Source organism: Protopterus annectens, chromosome 7.part0 (genome assembly GCF_019279795.1).
Source record: "Protopterus annectens isolate FY-2018-M chromosome 7.part0, PAN1.0, whole genome shotgun sequence".
NCBI lineage: Eukaryota > Metazoa > Chordata > Ceratodontiformes > Protopteridae > Protopterus > Protopterus annectens.
The window spans coordinates 1,219,553,731-1,219,571,848 of record NC_056739.1 but is presented as its reverse complement, the minus strand read 5'-3'; the positions used below and the strand labels follow the sequence as shown (position 1 = coordinate 1,219,571,848).

General features: G+C 40.9%; 1 protein-coding gene across 2 annotated transcripts in view; it reads right to left on the bottom strand.

Annotated features, from left to right (window-relative positions):
- Positions 1-18,118, bottom strand: part of LOC122806983 (neuronal acetylcholine receptor subunit alpha-3-like) — a 256,292-nt gene that overhangs the window by 121,594 nt on the left and 116,580 nt on the right. For both annotated transcript variants that reach the window (XM_044077845.1, XM_044077844.1), the window contains exon 5: positions 2,671-3,682. In XM_044077845.1, the coding sequence (XP_043933780.1) occupies positions 2,671-3,682 (1,012 nt within the window). The remainder of the gene's footprint in view (positions 1-2,670; positions 3,683-18,118) is intronic.

Genomic DNA, 18,118 nt, shown 5'->3' with positions numbered 1-18,118 from the left:
GACAGTTCCACTAGTAACTAAACCCTTAGCTTAAGCCATGAAACTTAAATGTGGTCTCAGAGGATTCATATTCTCCAAGTAATAAATTCAAGTCTCTTGCTGCAGTTCCTCAGTGTAACACATCACTCCTAAATGTTTTTTTTTCCCTGAAGGTTTTTCTGGTGTCATTAAATTGAGCAACAGGTTGAACATTTTGGTCCCAGTCACATTAAGAAAAACTAAAACATTCTGTTTGCTTTCTGTGTCATTTAAAGGAAACTTCCACTTTCTCAATGTAAATTGACCACTCTTCAATGATAATATCAAAGACACTAGCATTACCATGGTGGCGTACCATTTTAGGTTTGTTTCTGCTCTCTATGGCTTGCAGCATATTCACTATTAAATGTCATTATAATAAGCAAAACAAATGCATGTAAATTGCCTCTCTGCATATCACTGACCAGCTACTTTATTGTGAAAATCATTTTTAATTTCCTCCAGACAAAACATGAAAACCTTTCATGCAGTCAGTCATACTGTATAATCTGTTCTATTACTTGCTGATAAAAAGGAAAAAATAAAATAAAACAAATACCTGTATATTTTTTTTCTGGGATTTATTTCTTATCCTCTTGTGATAATCAGAAATCATTTTATATTGCCTTTAAATTATTTTCATATCCTGTGTTACTGTAAAATAGTCCTACACATGTTCATTGATTAGACCCCGTGTTATCATAGTCATTGTTTATTAGCTTAGTTTCTCACACATTATTTAGGCAATCCTCATACAAGACATGCCTTCTGACTGCTGTTTCATGTTTCCTTTGTTGCAGTTCTGATGATTTTGCAGATTACAGCCAAAAATGTTTCTGCCGAAATGAGCAGAAGCTAATTTCCAGTTTCTTGTGCCTTTTCATACTTAGCACTACAATGTTTGCCTGTTAAACAAATGATCAGTGAAATGCTCCTCTTTATTTTCATTATGAATGTTATATAGATATGATTAAAATCCCATCTGCTTGCACGTGTAGCATCAGATATTGTATACTTCCCTCTACAGAGCATCTCCCAGACCCATTTTTACTTTGTAGCAGTAATGCATCCAGGAATACTTTGCTATATGCTTCCAGTAGATGCAAGTCCACTTATCAGTCTGTTTATTTTTCCTTCTCATGTCTATGCTTTGTGCATGAGCTATGCACTGCTACTGCAGTACAGCAGGAGAGTGACATAAAATATGACTCCTCCAGCCTTCTTTTCCCTCATTTTACACGCTGATCACTATGGAGCTCTGTTTGACTGGTTCTTCCGTCACCTTTTCTGATCTCAGTTCTGATTACTTTCTCATGTAGACTGATTCAGTATTTTCTGCTTACCTTCTGCTCAGGTATAAATATGTCCCACACCTTTTCTCATTAGTTTAAGTCTTTGTAATCCTGTAATCCCAGAAGTGTCCACTTCCAGTCCCCTAAGAGGTTTCCATTCCCTGCATTTAAGCTCAACATACTTGATCTCACACAGCAATAGTTTGCAACCAACCTCCCTCTAAATAGTTTTCCTTTTAACCTCCCTTGTTAGCTCTGATGTGTAAGTGGCTTAACAGGTACCTCAGCTGCCTTTGGCGCTGGAAGATTCAAAGGCTCCGGGTTCTGTTCCCACCCCTCTTTAGTGCACTCAAATTTCCATTACCTATACTGAAATACATAATTTGGGGTACTGTACCCATGAATGTGCAGTTCTTCTGAAGAGCTGTTACACTGAAATCTCATCTATCTGTGTTGTTGGTAGGTCAGGTGAATGTAACAGATCCCATGGCACTTATCAAAAAAAAAGTAGGGGGGGGGGTACCCTAGTGGCCTGATTAAATTTCCCTGGTCAGTATGAATATCACCTTGTGGATTCCTTGCAAACAGGTCACCAGCCTGGTTGGATTAACCTGGTTATCAAAGCATAAATAAATGCAAATAATAAGATGAAAGAAGTGCATGCACAGGTGTGAATGTATTAACTTGCACTTAATTAGTTATGCAGCACAGTATGAGGACCTGCTTGCTTGGTCTGGTTATGAGATTTTAATTCAGCTAGCCTGCTACTGCAAACTACTACAGCTCCAAATGAAGAAAAAACATGTGTCCTTCATTACTGCTTTGTTTGGTTGATGGTGCTGAAAAGCTGTTCCAGAGAAGGATTCTTAATGACTTATGCAAACCTAAAAGTTGCAGGTCTAAAACTCTTTCACTGTGTATGTTTTACTTAAAGTAACTCCCATTCTTTATACTAACAAGAGGCCACCAAAATGTAAAATAATAAATATTTAGTATAATCCATTCCGTTGCAACAAACTGACGTTCCACCCCTCCCTGGTGTTGAAAAGTTCTGCACTTGTATAAAAGGGTGCACACTCTGGGACATATACTGTTACTTTTTCCTCAATCCTTGTGTGCATTTGTGTACTTTACTGCCCTAACAAATGATGAACATACAACACTAAATATAATAGCCATGTGTCAATTCCTTTACAGCAGTACCATGTTGGACTGTTAAATGGAAGAAAACCTTGCAGATATTAATTCTGAGGTTCCCTTCCACCCTGGACTCCCTTAGTAGTCAGTACTTGCCATAAAGGTTTTTCCGGTCATTATTTAGTTTTACATTTTCGCCTTTTAAAACAAGTTTCAGTCTTACCTCTTTAGCCTCATTGTTTAGCCTCATATTCTCAGCAATGTATTTAACACTTTCAATGGCTTCCTTTATTTCTGGTGACAAAGGTGATGAAGAAAGCAGCCCATCGAGAGAATCACTGCTTGATGTCTTTAGCAAGCTGGAACCACTAACAGACAGCTTTACTAGCTGCTGCCGACAGTAGTTACATCGAAAGTCCTGGCAGAAAAATCCATCTCTGGCACATCTGCTTTCTGAACCAGTGAAGCTGTTCACATGTGATAGCTCAGTGTTGTTATACTGTTTGCTTTTGTGGGATTTCTCTGGTTCTCTTGCTGGTCTTTTCATGAACATTACCTTTGGTAGTAAGTTTAGGAAAACAGACCTCACCCAGTGAGGCATGGTATGGGTCTTTGGTGTCCTGTAATGCACATTCAGAACAAACACAGTTATGACAATAGAGAGGGTCACAAAAATCATAGTGAACAGCAAGTACTCACCAATGAGAGGAATTACCAGTGATGTAGAGGGTATGGTCTCTGTAATTACAAGCAGGAACACAGTGAGGGACAGTAAGACAGATATGCACAACGTTACCTTCTCTCCACAGTCAGATGGTAGATAGAAGACCAATACAGTCAAGAAGGAGATCAAAAGACATGGAATTATCATGTTTATGGTGTAAAATAATGGTAAACGTCTGATATAGACAGAGTAAGTAATATCCTGGTAAATCTCTTCACAGCAGTTATACTTTTTGTCATGTTTATATCCCGGAGCATCAATAATTACCCACTCTCCACTTTCCCAGAAGTCTTTCAGATTGATTTTTGATCCTATCATTTCTAGTTCAATTTTGGCCTTATCGTAAGTCCAAGAACCAAACTTCATTGTACAGTTTTGGTAATCAAAAGGAAAATAGGTCACATCAATTTTACAGGAACTCTTGAAAATAGCTGGTGGCATCCAAGTGATATTTCCATTGTATTTTACCAAGGCCTTTGTTTTATCATCAACCTGGAAATCACTAACTGCACTGCAAGAAAGAGGGAAAACAGTTAGAAGTGCCTTATTTTATATTTATTATATAATAAAGCTCAGTATAGAATGGACACATAGAATGAAAAACAGTTCTCTTTTAGTAAAGTTTTATTTTATCACTGCACTCCTTTGGAAGCTAAAACCAGAATCAAATTTTATGTTGCTTGTTTTTGGAATGTGACACACAGTATTTCATTTTTATTTTATTTAACATTTGTTAATTGGGTAAATGATCTTTGCCACGGACCCATTTCAGCAATTACTTGGGCCATTTAGCATACACAACAGAACTGAGCACCAAATCACACACCAAAACATAATAGGTAATACATTCATAGGTTCATAGGTTCGGTTCCCTAGCTTACTCCACCCAATAAAGTTATTTTCCTGTGCCACTGTCGAGCAGAGACACAGAAGTGATCCCTGGGTGTATTTCGTATTTCTCATCCACTCATCAAGATTTTTCTTGAAGAGTGCTAATGAAAAACTTTGCTTGACATAGATGGGTAGCCTGTTCCAGAGTATGAGAAGTCTCTGTTTATAGTGGTTACAAGGTTTAGGTTCATAGGTAGGTACTAGGCTATCTGCCCAAGGGCATTTATAAGCCTAGCCAGAGTGTGTCGGCTTTCACCACCCCATTGATTAATTAACTGATCCTCTGTCAAGCAGAGCCAATGAAGTCATCCCAGTGGTGTATTTTCTGTTACCCATTCACTCGTCAAGGTTTCTCTTGAAGAGTGTTAGTGAGGGGCTCTGTCTGATGTAACTTGGAATTTTGTTCCAAAGCATGGGGAGTCTCTGTGACAGGAATCTATCCCTCCAGCATGTTCTATTTATTGTTGTGGCGAGGTTTAGCTCACTAGAGCACGTGGCTTGCAGTGACTTGGATTTCTTTAGGTGGAGCATGTCCATCAATTTTGAGTTGGACATGGCTTTGTAAGTCAGGCAGAGATCACCTCTGAGTAAGTGATATGCCACTGAGTACAGCCGGAGTTTTTTCAGTCACGCTGCATAGGACATATGTTTGAGATCAGTAATCCTCTTGGTGTGGTTCTTTTGTGGTCTTTCCAGCTGTTGGAAGTGTCTTGTGAGGTACATTCCAAATGGGGCATTGTACTCTATGATGGGTCTAATGAGTGATGAGTAGAGGGGCACTATAACCTCTTTATTTCTAGATGTAAACCCTTTACTAATTAGATGGGCCACATAGAAGGATTTCCTAACTACTTTGCAATATGATTGTCAAAGGAGAGATTACTATCTACCTGGGTCCCCAGATCTCTTATTACTTCTTCTGTATTAAGGGGGCTGCTACCTATGTGGCAATTAGTGGGTAATTTGTTTTTCCCAAACAGGATGACTATGCATTTTTTGGCATTTAACTTGAGGCCATGACTTTGACACCAGGTGTCCGTCTCAGTAAGGCCCTTTTGGAGGATGTCCGTGTCAGCCGGAGAGTCAATTATAGCTCCCAGTTTGCAGTCATTGGCGAATTTGGTTAGCCATAGTCCTCCTGTATTTGCCTGTACTTCTGAGAAGTATATGCCGAACAGTAAGGGTCCCAGGACCGAGCCTTGTGGGACACCACTTGTGACTGGTTTAGAGTCGGACCTGGGGCCCGCTATTCTTACCGTGTGAGTTCTGTCTGTAAGCCAGTTGGCAACCCATCTTGTGACGCAGGGGTTTATGTTCAGGCTGGTGAGTTTTTCTGTAATACCAGAGTGAGGAATGGTGTCGAAAGCCTTGGCGAGGTCAAGGTAGGCTGTGTAAACCACCTTTCCCTCGTCTATGGCCTTGGTGACTGTCTCGAAGAAGTCAACCAGGTTTAGTAGGCATGATCTGCCCTTAACAAAGCTGAACTGGGTCGGGTCAAGTGTTTGGAGGTTCCCAATGTCTTTGTTAATGAGTTCTATGATGATGCGCTCCATAGCCTTGCAGACCAGGCTAGTCAGGCTTATAGTCATCTTATATATATACTTATAGTAGATAGTTACCAGGGTCAGTTGTAGCCCCTCCTTTGTGTAGAGGAATAACTATTGCTGTGCACCATTCTTTGGGCACGTAGCCTGTGGAGAGGCTGAAGTTGAACAGTGTGTTTAGGTGGGGGGGGTTAGTTCGTTCTGCAGTTCATGCAAGACGCAGCCTGGGACACCATCTGGTCCCATTGATGCTGTGCATTTTGCTTTTGAAAGGGCTGTTTTCACCTGTGCATCTGTGACTTTTTGGGACACTACACTTTTCCAGTATTGTTGGGGGCCCTTTTGGAGGTGAGAGGGGGGGTGAAGTATGCAATGAATCTATCTGCCAGGATGTTGGCAATATCAGTAGGTTCAGTATATTTTATGCTATTTTGCACTAGTGCAGTGCAAATCTGCAAGTTGCCACTTAGATTCTTAACATAGCTAAAGAAGGCTTTGTGGTTATCTTTTGAATCCTTGGCTATTTTTCTTTCGAAGTTAGCCTTGGATGATTTCATGAGGGACCTCAGTTTCTTACTGATACTGATCAAGGATGTCTTTCCTTCTTGGGATTTGCTTTTTTTCTGAACTAGTTTCCTCCTTCTATTGTATAGCCTGTTTATTGCAGGGATCCACCAAACTGGTTTCCTTCTCTTAGAGGAGTGAGTCTTGGTTTTGCTAGGGATGGCACGATCCATGCATCCTTGTAGATGCTCATAGAGTGCATTTGTAAAGGTTTCTGCATATTGGGCAGTGTTATCCTTTAGCGTTGGAGCTGTGAAACTTACCACCTCTGTCTTAAGTAAGGTGAAGTTTGCTTTAGAAAAGTCTTTTACTGTGGTTTCCTTAGTTGGGGGTGGTGGTGGGGTGGGGACATCCAGAGTGATTAGTTTATGGTCTGATCTAACCAGTGACTGGCTGACCTCAGGTGTGGAACACCTATTGGCCATGTTGGTGATGACCAGGTCCAATATGTTTTCACCTCTGGTAGGGGAGTTTACCAGCTGATCCAGGGCATTTGAGTTGATGAATTCCAGGAAGTGCTGGGCCTGGGAATTTGTACTTGAGTAGTTTTCCCAGTGAATGGTAGGGTAATTGAAATCGCTCAATATCAGGGTATTTGGTAGGACCTTCATGTTTTCCAGTGTCTCTAGAAAGGTGTTGTGGTGGTCCTGGGTCATGGAGGGTGATCTGTAGCAGGCCACAATTTGCATTACAGATTTGCCCGATGTTAGTTGTACATGGATGACCTCAGAGGTATTATGCATCACCACTAACCTGGAGGTGTAGGTATCCTTGATGAATATGGATACACCCTCTCCTTTTATGTTTCGGTCCGTGTTCTGTGGCCAAAATGTGTGGTATGAGTTGTAGCCTGGTAGTGCTGGGGTGCTCTCTGGAGCCTTGAACCAGGTTTCAGTTACTGCACAGATATTCATACTGAGGAGTGCTTCGAGCGCGTGCATTTTGAGATTTAAACTCCTGGCGTTGAGTAGCATAACCCTCAGTTTTTTGTTAATTGTGCTGTTTACGGAGGTGGGTTTGACTTTTGAGCCTTGCCTAAAAAAGGCACTATGGGGGCAGCAAGAGCCTTGGCCAGTATTCGAAAGCTTTGGGGTGACAGGTGCAAGCCGTCTCTTGCGAAGCAACGGGGCTTGTCAAGCATGTCACCCCAGGCCGACAGACACTGGATCCGCTTAGGTCCCTAGAACGTGTAGATCGGAGGGATTAGGATTACTTTAGGTGTAGCATGTCCAACAGCTCTGGGTTTGACATAGCTTTATATGTTAGGCAGAGATCACCTCTGAGTAGGCGATATGCTACAGAGTAAAGCTGGAGTTTTTTGAGACGGTCAGTGTAGGGCATCTGTTAGAGGCCAGTAATCCTCTTTGTGAGGTACTTCTGTGGCCTTTCCAGCTGCTGCAGATGTCTTGTGAGGTACATTCCAAAAGGGGCGTTGTACTCTATAATGGGTCTAATGAGTGTCGAGTAGAGGGGAACAATGACCTCTTTTCCTGGATGAGAACCCTTTTATGATGAGGTGTGCCACATAGAAGGACTTCCTGACTACTGTGGCAATGTGACTACCAAAGGACAGACTACTGTCCACCTGGGTCCCAAGGTCTCTTATCACACATTCAGTGTTAAGTAGACTGCTGTCTATGTAGTAAATCATGGGTACAGAATTTTTACCAAAAGGGATGACAATGCACTTTTTGGCATTGAGCTTGAGGCCATGGCTCTAACACAAGGCATCTGTCTCAGCGAGACCCTTCTGTAGGATTTCCACATCATTTGGGGACTCGACTATGGTTCCTAGTTTTCAGTCATCTACGAACTTCATTAGCCAGAGGCCTTCTGTGTTAGCCTGTACTTCAGAGAAGTAGATACCAAACAGGAGAGGTCACAGGACTGAACCCTGTGGTACTTCACTTGCCACTGGTTTGAGGTCAGATTTGGAGTGTGCAATTTTTACAGTGTGGGTTTTGTTACTGAGCCAGTTGCCAACCCATCTTGTGACGTAGGGATTTATATCTAGTTTAGTGAGTTTAGCTATAATTCCAGAATGGAGGATTGTGTCGAAAGCCTTGGCAAGGTCAAGATAGGCTGTGTGAACCACCTTACCCTGATCTACAGCTTTGGTGACTGCCTCAAAGAAGTTGATCAGGTTTAGGAGGCATGATCTGCCTTTCACAAACCCAAACTGGGTGGGATCCAGAGTTTGGAGGTTACCAACGTCTTTGTTTATGAGTTCCATGATGATACATTCCATGGCCTTGCAGACCAGGCTCATCAGGCTAATAGGGCAATAGTTCCTGGGATCAGTGGTGGCTCCCCCTTTGTGGAGTGGGATAACTGTTGCTGTATGCCATTCAGTGGGCACAAAGCCTGATGTGAGGCTATGAGCGAACATGGTGCTTAGGTGGGGGAGCCAGTTCGTTCTGAAGTTCATGTAAAATGCAGCCTGGGATGTTGTCCGGTCCCATGGATGCTGTGTTTTTGGCTTTAGAGAGTGCAGCTTTTACCTACTTAGTTGTGATTACAGGGACTCTGCATTCTTCCTGTATAGATATGGGCCCTTTAGGGGGTGGGGGTGGGGGAGTTAGCACTGAACCTGTCAGCTGGTTCTGTAATTTTCGTGCCGTTGTGCTGTAACTCAGAGCAGATCTGGGTATTGCCATTGAGATTCTTGACATAGCTATAGAATGCTTTGTGGTTGTCCTTAGAATCAGTAGCGATTTTGTTTTTGTAGCTAGCTTTGGAGGATCTTATATGGGATCTCAGCTTCTTACTGAGGCTGACCAGGGAGCTCCTCCACTCATGGGATTTTACTCTCTTTTGCATTCATATTCTCTCTTTTACATTCATAGCAACTAACATAATAGTTAGATATACAGTACAGACATAGTGATAACAATAACAAAAATAAGCGACTGCATAATGAATTGCATTCAGCTAGTTTATGCAGTAGCAAAAGAGTACATAGGCATTGTTTCATTATGAAATGGTTCACAGCTTCTGTAAGCATAGGCTGTATCTTGGAATTAACCCTAAGCACACTGATAATCTTCAGTAGAATCCCTATGACCAAGTTTGGACTCTTCCAAAATTATTAGATGCCCTAGCTAGTTTGGTAACAGGCAGAGTTGCCATAAAATATAAACGCCAGAGGTGACCTGTGTCTGGCATACAAGGCCATCTCAGACCCAGCCTTGATGGAGGTCTTGCATATCCATAAGTCAAACTCTACTCGCGCAACCCACACGCAAGGCCTCAACCTGGTCTGTGACATTAATTGAACTTGTTGGCAGGATAGATTTGTATCCCAAAAACTCCCTCATCCTTGGAATAGATTCCCTCCACATGTCAAGAAGAGTACCTCTCTAGGCATCTTTAACAGGAACCTGGATGACTGGATAGGAAACAGAAAATACACCCCTGAGATCCCACCTATGGGGTGGGATAGGGGAAACAGGTGCTGACTTTCTGGGAACATGGGTGAAATTCTCAACTAGGCTTATAAGGGCCTCTAGGCCAATAATCTAGTATCACCCTATGAACCTATGTCAGTTATAACCCATCTCAGATTCCTTCTGGACAGTAGTAAACCTGCAGAGGCTTTATCATAACCATGCTGCATTAATCTGAAAACAGCAAATACCATGATGATGTAAGTGTTTTAACGTTAGACTGTGCTTTCACATTACAATTTTTGACAGCAGTTAATACACATTTAATTTATATAATGCAATGTACACACTATTTGGTACAGCCAGTTTTATCACTCTGGGTGAGATTGAGAATGTAGGTTGTACTGTACAGAACTAGTGAAAGGTCAAATGTGTGGAAAAGGTCAACAAGCAAGTCAAATATAAGATCACATTAGTGTTTCAGAACCGATACATTGCTGTGCACCAAGATAACAGCAGGTGTGCATTACATACCTAGATAACCAACACTTCATTTATAAAAGAGCTGCCAGCTTTAAAGACAATTATACAGAGTGGTCTTATTATCTACATATGGGATACTCCACCAGATATAAAGGTACTGTTGCAGGAATAAGTCAACTCATTGTAATCCTGAGGAAGCAGATCTAAAGATCACATCAGTAGCAGAATGACAGCACTGCTTGCCCAGGATGCAAAACAGCACTTTTGCACCACTGCAATGGCTGCACCATGGCTTATAGACACGGGCAAGAGTAGACTGGACAACTTAAAGCTCAAAGAAGGATTGCTTCGTGTTTTTATTGCTTGATTTTGAGAATGTGTACATTCTATTCTGGTTAGCTATCCACCTATAAAATACCTACTGGAATACAACAGTGAACGTCTTTAAATAAAGAAGCTTTTCCTTTACCTTCTTGGTCCCAGCAAAAGCCAGGAACTCCACTGGGATTAGAGAGCCTATAAGTGGACCTACTCCACAACTGGTAGCCTACATTTTGTATCAATACATTTACATTGTATTATATTATAAAGTTGTGAGACCAATCGCAGTGAAGAGATCAGTCTTCTTTATTTGTGTACTTCCAACAAATGAAATTTTCTGAAAAATTCTGTGCAACTGTAAATACTGCTAACACCCCAACCACCCTTTCTTCATAAATATAGCATATGTATAAGAAAACAAATTAATTCCTATGGTTGCTACTCAAATCTGACCAGAAAAGGAACCTCTGGTCCATGCAGTCTGGAAGAAACATTGGAGTTCCTGCCACAGTGAACTGCTAAGTGCACCATATTCCTTTCCATGTACAACTGTTAATATCCCTGTCTAACTGTCCCCTTACCCAGATATGTAATTGCCTTTCATACTCATCCATGTCCCAAATCATCTTGCTCACTGTGAACCCAAAACCCAAACTATTACTATAGTTTTCAGCTAATTTTAAACAGAATGAGGAATAACTCTAATCTGTAAATACTGAGAGTCATTGGTTTTGCATATGTAATTAAAATTTAACAACGCTAGTCCCCTAAAGCACTGATATTGCCAATTTATTTTGAGATACTTGAAGAGAAGTGATATTCAATGCAAAAATCAAAACAGCATATTATGAAGTCTCAGAACAACACTGTCCTAACCAAGGTTAGGGAGAAATCTTCCCACAAGCAAAAACGTACAGAGAATAAATATTTCTACAATTGATACTTAAGCGAAAAATGGCAAATGTACTGCCTTCCACTTTTTTACAAAATTGTTTCCACTCTGAAACCTGAGGTTTGATAAACTCCACAAAATACCGTTCAATTTTAGCCACAAAATATTCAACACAATTACCCATGCTTCATTATAAGTCTACAGCACAATTTCTAACTGAATAACAAGCTACAACAATGGGACAAAACAATGTTTTCTCTTGGCTGATTTGTAAAACGACACTTTGGTAGAAGACTTCAGGACATCTAGAATTTGTGGGAGGTCCTTTTGAAGATTAAAAAGCCACATAACACAGTCATCTGCAAACCACACATCCAACACATTACTACTCTACCTTAATAATGATAAACTCCAATCTGACTGATATTGCTGCAAATAAATATTTTATTTGTCTGAAAAAATACAACAAGTGCAGTCCTTTTACTGTAGCAACTTTTTAAGTTTAAAAGAGCAATATGTAATTTTTTCCTTATTTTGGGGGTTGTGTCCCCCAATTATTTTTGGCTTTGTCCAGATTTTTTGTCCTAAGAGGTTGAGAGGTATGGTGCAGAATGGAAGGAAAAATAGTAACTTGGTTCAATGTGAAAGGAGGAATCCCCACTGTGAGGTGTAACTCACCTGAATTACATTTAGAACACATCTGTCTGTAACAATCTGGTACCACAAAGGAAGGTGAAGCCTCAGGGAGATGGCAAAGTTGCCTGGGTGGGACTAGGGAGTGGGCAAACAGTCATACTAGCTGAGAGGACTGTCCTTGATTTTTGAGGCTTTTCCCTTCTTGTTTTGAATCTCCCCACCGTTGTTTTTTTAATCTTGTTTGCCAACACCTTGCTGCACAAATGGCTTATTGAAAAGGGGGAGCCAAGGTGGACAGGAAATATTTATTTCCTTGGAAAAAAGGAGGGTTGAACAATCTGAGTCACTACTTGTATTTATTTTCCCCTTTCATTACACTTCTTTAATACCACTGCTGTAGAAGGGCCAGAGAACCTTCCTATCTTAAGAAGACTTTAAAATTTCAGTTTTAACATCTTTAGGAATTTATTGACAATGAAGCCAAGCCAGTCTTGCCAATGAGCTTCCTAGCTAAAACATGCATTTTAGTCGGAAAAACACAAGTTTTCTTGAGAAAAAAAATAGAATTACTGAAATGTTTTTCAAAACATGGTACTTACTTGCCAGAGTTTAAAGGTTCACTAGCAGACCAGCAGTTTCATGGGCACACTGAATGAGCTTTCTTCATCAGTAGAAAAGCTCTGAAGCTACTTGCACTCCAACTGTATTTATATGGAGTTCTGCTCATGTTTCTTACAGTTAGAGTGCTTGGAAAGCACCTTTTACCTTTGTATGCTGGCTGGTCACAATGGGGTAGGACTCCTATAGCTTAGGCTACATCAGCACTGATCTATGTTTTGAACAACAATATTATCACCCAACACTTCATAGCGGAAGCCCCAGAGATAGTAACCCATTCCCTTCGCCCTTTCAGCAATGTTGGCCAATTTCTTTAACGCGATTTCTTAAAGTATCCAAATGTATCAGACTGCTTAAGTATTTTTATAATAAATGTTTGATACTCAAATGTTATTGTTCTACCAGTCTAATCTGCTAGGTTTTGCTATTGTGGTTTCTCACACCCAGGCTGAACATGAAATAGGGCCTTGTGGATCAGTGATCTACCACAGTTAATGAATTTAAATTAATAAACATGTAAAAGCTTGCTTGTTGTTAATTGTTTTATATTTAACAGCAGCATCCAAACCTTCAGAATTACAGGAAACAATTTTCCTATTATTTAGTACTGATATAAGAGTTCCTAATATTTGAATAGGAAAACACTTCTCATAGAACAATGATCCCTTGTCAGAAGAATATGACTTAAACCTACATGTCCTAAGTAATTTCCCTCTAGAGAGGTAACAATGCACAACTCAGGCCTCAACCACACCCAGAATTGCAGGTTGTTTATCCGACGCCTTGTGCAGTTCCCTGCTCTGATCTTGGAATGTAACAAGTGGATTGCTACAGTTGAAAGATCACACATGCTTCAGCCATGACCACAAATCTGTATCATCATATGATACCAGTATCCTTATATGACATGTACGGAATGCCAGTACTGCACCAGCACTCCATCAACATCAGCCAATCACTGCACCCAAGGTAGCTGTTCCCTTTACCCTGCCCTAGCTACACATCTGATGACACTGATAAGTCAATTGAGGGAAGACAATAATGCACATATTCCGAAAGAAACTCCTCCCTCCTGAAATATTCAAATTGTGGAACATCTACTGACATCTGACATACAAAAAGATTGAAAGGTACCATATTATTTTATAGATTTCACAATGCATCCTTCTTTAGGTCAGATGCTGCAGGAAAATTGTAATGTGCTGTTAGACCATGTTAATGACTTGTCAAGTACATGGTTTAATAATTCTAATACATTTGTAAGATGAATAAATGTGATGCAGATGATGCTATAGATGAGAGGGTGAAATACATGTTCATGTACCTCTACATGGTTCAGAAGATACAGAAGAATAGTGACAGTTATTGATGGAATAATAAGGGAAGTAGATTAGTAAAAGAAGGATTAAGACTGGGGAGGACAATAGGAAGAATGTAGATTAGTAAAAGAAGGATTAAGACTGGGGAGGACAATAGGAAGGATGGAGAATGTCTGACTTCCAGGTTTATCTGCAGTCAGTGATGTTAGTGTTTGTTTTTGGAGCTCAGAAAGCCCAGAAAGGTGAAAGCAAAGAGGAGAAGGACAAACATCGGGAGACCACTAAGTTAAAGAGAATTTGGGAGTTGTGGAAGCTAGAAGGATGTGGAGGTGAAAGATCTAAAGAGTATACATTACTGAATTCAAGGAATAATTCCAATGTTAAAATATAAGTAAACCTCTGAAATGGAGGAGATGGAGAAGGGAGTTAGTTGAAAAATGTAGATGATTTGGTATATCAAGTAGATGAGACAGAGGAGGATTATGGATAGGTATTTGTAAACTGGGAGGAAGGGATGGGAAGATCTGGCCTGACAGCACTAGAATGGTTCAAAATTATGCAACATAAATTGGCTGTTAAGGCTTGGTTTGTATGGGCTGGTATAATGTGAACAATTCAGGAGGAAATGGTAGATAAAAGTGCGCATGAAGGAAGAGATTTGCAACTAGAACATAAATGCAGAAAGGTATTTGCAATTTAGTTGACAGCAAATATGGCTAGGGGATGGAGAAGTTAAGATGGAGATGGTGAACTAAGGTAGATATAATTATATCTGCAGAAGAATGGAATGAGGTGTTGAGAAAGTTAGACAATTTAACAGCCATGCTTGTTATATGGGATCAGTATATGTTATGGTTGATTTCAAAACTACACTTCAGTTGCAGAGATGTTGGAATATGGGAAGAGGAAATGAAGATGTTAGAGAAGGAGGCAGGAAATCTGCATTTGTTTTGGGGCTGCCTGACTATTAAATATTTACAGAATACTTATATAGAGAACAAATAAAAAGTATATGAGAACAAATAAAAAGTATATGAGAAACAAGTCCCAGAATGTTGGAAGTTCATATTTTTGGTTTTAGATGGAATGCAGGATGGTTGGAGAAAACAGCAGAAAGTAAGGTTACTGTGCCTGGGAAGATAAGTAAAGAGTCTCATAAAAATACAGATACAGAAAAAAGACTGAGGTGGGGATTTTATAAAAAGAGAAGTGTGTGTGTGTGTGTGTGTGTGTGTGTGTGTGTGTGTGTGTGTGTGTATGTGTGTGTGTGTGAGTGTGTGTGTGTGTGTGTGTGTGTGTGTGTGTGTGTGTGTGTGTGTGTGTGTGTGTGTGTGTGTGTGCGTGTGTGCGTGTGTGCGTGCGTGTTATACACAAAACATCCTAACAACTTTTTTTTCACTGAGTGGGATGCCCTTCCTAAAGAATGTTGATGGGGATCTTGGATAGATAGGATAAATGAGAAAATATCAGGATTTAAAATGTCAGTGTGTTTGTTTCAGTTTTTTTTCCTGCTCTTGATAATATTTGTGGTTTTCTGGTATATTGTTGAGGGTTCTAGTCATTAAATAATTACAGATTTGAGAATGCAACATTTATCTCTTTCAGAAAACATATGCTAATGCAAAACTTGTTATTTTAGTAACATTTTTAAAATTTTAACTAATTAAAAATCCATGCCTGATTTCCAGCCTTTATCCTTGATTCTTGCGCTAGGAGTTCTTTTTAACTAGGAGTTGGTGACATCTGATGTCGTTTGCTCATTATTCTGGTTTTGCAAGACTAATATAATGTGTGTGAAGCAATGTGGACATCTGAGATGTAGACAGACAAGTAACTATTATTGCTGGGACAGTCTGTTGAGGAAAATGACTGCTGTTGTTTGCTTATTACTCTGGTTTTACAGAGCTAATGCAATTTGTGAGAAGTAACATGGAAACATTTTAATGTATGGAAACTGTGTAGAGCAAAACCGAAATACATTACATTGCCATAATATTTATCATAATAAGAAGTTATGTACCCACCATAACGTTCCATGTTAGTTGTCTTCTTCTCGCCTTCTTTCTTGCTGGTTGGGTTCGGAGCCGATCCTTGGCTCTGACTCGGCCATCTTCTAAAGCTCGAGAGCTATTTACTGGCTTGAGGCCTCCCCATATCCCACAATTCTTGGCACTAGATTCCTAGATCTCGTTTGGTAGACCTAACTACAGACAAATATAAGGACACCTGTCCTAACAGCATATGTTTAGCTACAGAGCTAAAAGGTTGAGGGAACAAACCAGATAAGACCCAGCCAGCTAAAAGAAACTCAGAGGGCAACTCTTCTCTGTCTATTAGGATAGGGGGACGGAGGGTGGGATGCAAGAAAGAAGGCGAGAAGAAGACAACTAACATGGAATGTTATGGTAGGTACATAACTTCTTAATGTTAAGTTGTCTATCTTGCCTTCATTCTTGCTGGTTGGGACAGCGTCCCTAGCACCTCAGTCCTGGGTGGCTCATCGGAACAGACTCTTCAGCACAGTGGAACCAAAATCAGCTCTGCTCCTAGAGGCCACATCCAGCTTATAATGAGAAATAAATGTATGGGGAGTGGCCCATGTAGCTGCCGCACAAATGGTTTCCATTGGTAATCTTGCCTGAAAAGCTACAGAAGTAGCTAAAGCCCTAGTAGAGTGGCCTTTTGGTTTAGCAGGGAGCTGTTTGTTCCTCAATTGATAAATCAAAGTAATAATAGAAGTCAACCACCTAGATAGTTACTTTAGACACTGGTAGACCTTGTTTACCTTCAGCATAGGACAGGAAGAGCTGATCTGATTTTCTAATTTATTTAGTCCTATGCAAGTAGAAACGTAATTGTCTATGAACATCCAACTGATGTAATTTATGTTCAGCTTTGTTGGAATAATTTGGGAAGAAGACCGGAAGATCAATGGACTGATTCAGATTACTCTCAGAAGGTACCTTAGGAATGAAGGAGGGATTAGTCCTGAGCGAAACTCTGTCATTATGGAAAACTAAATACGGAGGGCGAACACAAAGGGCCTGGAGTTCGGAAACTCTTCTGGCTGAGGTAATTGCCACAAGAAAGAGGGTTTTCCAAGAAAGAAACTTTAAGGAACATGAAGCTGCAGGTTCAAAGGGGAGCAATATTAGTGAAGCTAAGATCAAATTAAGATCCCACGGAGGCGGGGGATCTCTTACTGGTGGCCTGAGTAAAGTAGTCCCTTTGAGAAAAGCTTTGCAAAGCTTATGGGACGTGATACTAGTTTCAGATAGGCCTGTATGAAAATTTGAAATTGTGGCTAACTGAACTCTAATGGTGGCAGAGGAGGACCCAGTCTGAAAAAGTTCCGCTAAGAAATCTAAAATGTGGTGGACCGGGGCTGAAAAGGGATCTATGTTTTTAGACTCTGCCCAGCAAGAGAAACATTTCCACTTACTAGCATAAGTTTTTCTGGTGGTAGATTTGTGCAAAGATAAGATGATTTCACGCACTGATTGAGAAATGTCCGGAAGCCTGGCTAAGGTTGGAAGTGGAGCAACCAAGCAGTGAGGTTGAGAGACTGCAGGGATTGGTGCAGCCCGCCCGACTGATGGATCAGGAGGTCTGGTACTGGGTCCAGGGTCCAGGGCTGCTCCAGGAGGTGATGATGCAGGAACGGAAACCAAATTTGTCAAGGCCAGTAGGGGGCAATGAGGATCATCTTGCATCCCAGCGTGGTAGCTTTCTGTATTAGTTTGGGAATCAGGGGAAATGGAGGGAATGCATAAAGAAGTCCCTGAGGCCAATTGTGGATTAGAGCGTCTCTGGGAGGGTATCCGGGAAGAGGGAGGAGAGAAAAGAAACTGTCGCACTTGCTGTTAAAGGGGGTGGTGAAAAGGTCACAGCAAGGCTGAGCCCATTTGCGGAAGATTTGGTCCGCCACTGTCTGATTGAGAGACCACTCGTGAGGCATGAGAATTGCTCTGCTCAGCCTGTCTGCTATAACGTTGGACTTCCCAGGGATGTGCATTGCTATCAGAAATCGCTGGGAAGAGATCGCCCATTGCCAGAGTCTGAGTGCTTCTCGACATAGGGGGTAAGACTTGGTTCCGCCCTGCTTGTTGATGTACCACACTACCGACATATTGTCTGTCTGAATTGCAATGGTCCCCGTGGGAAGAGAGTTCTGAAGCGTATGAAATGCTAAAAGCACAGCTCTCATCTCCAAGACATTGATATTCAGCTGGTATTCGTGGGGTTGCCAGGTGCCTTGGACTGTTCTGCCCTGAAAGTACCACCCCCCCCCCC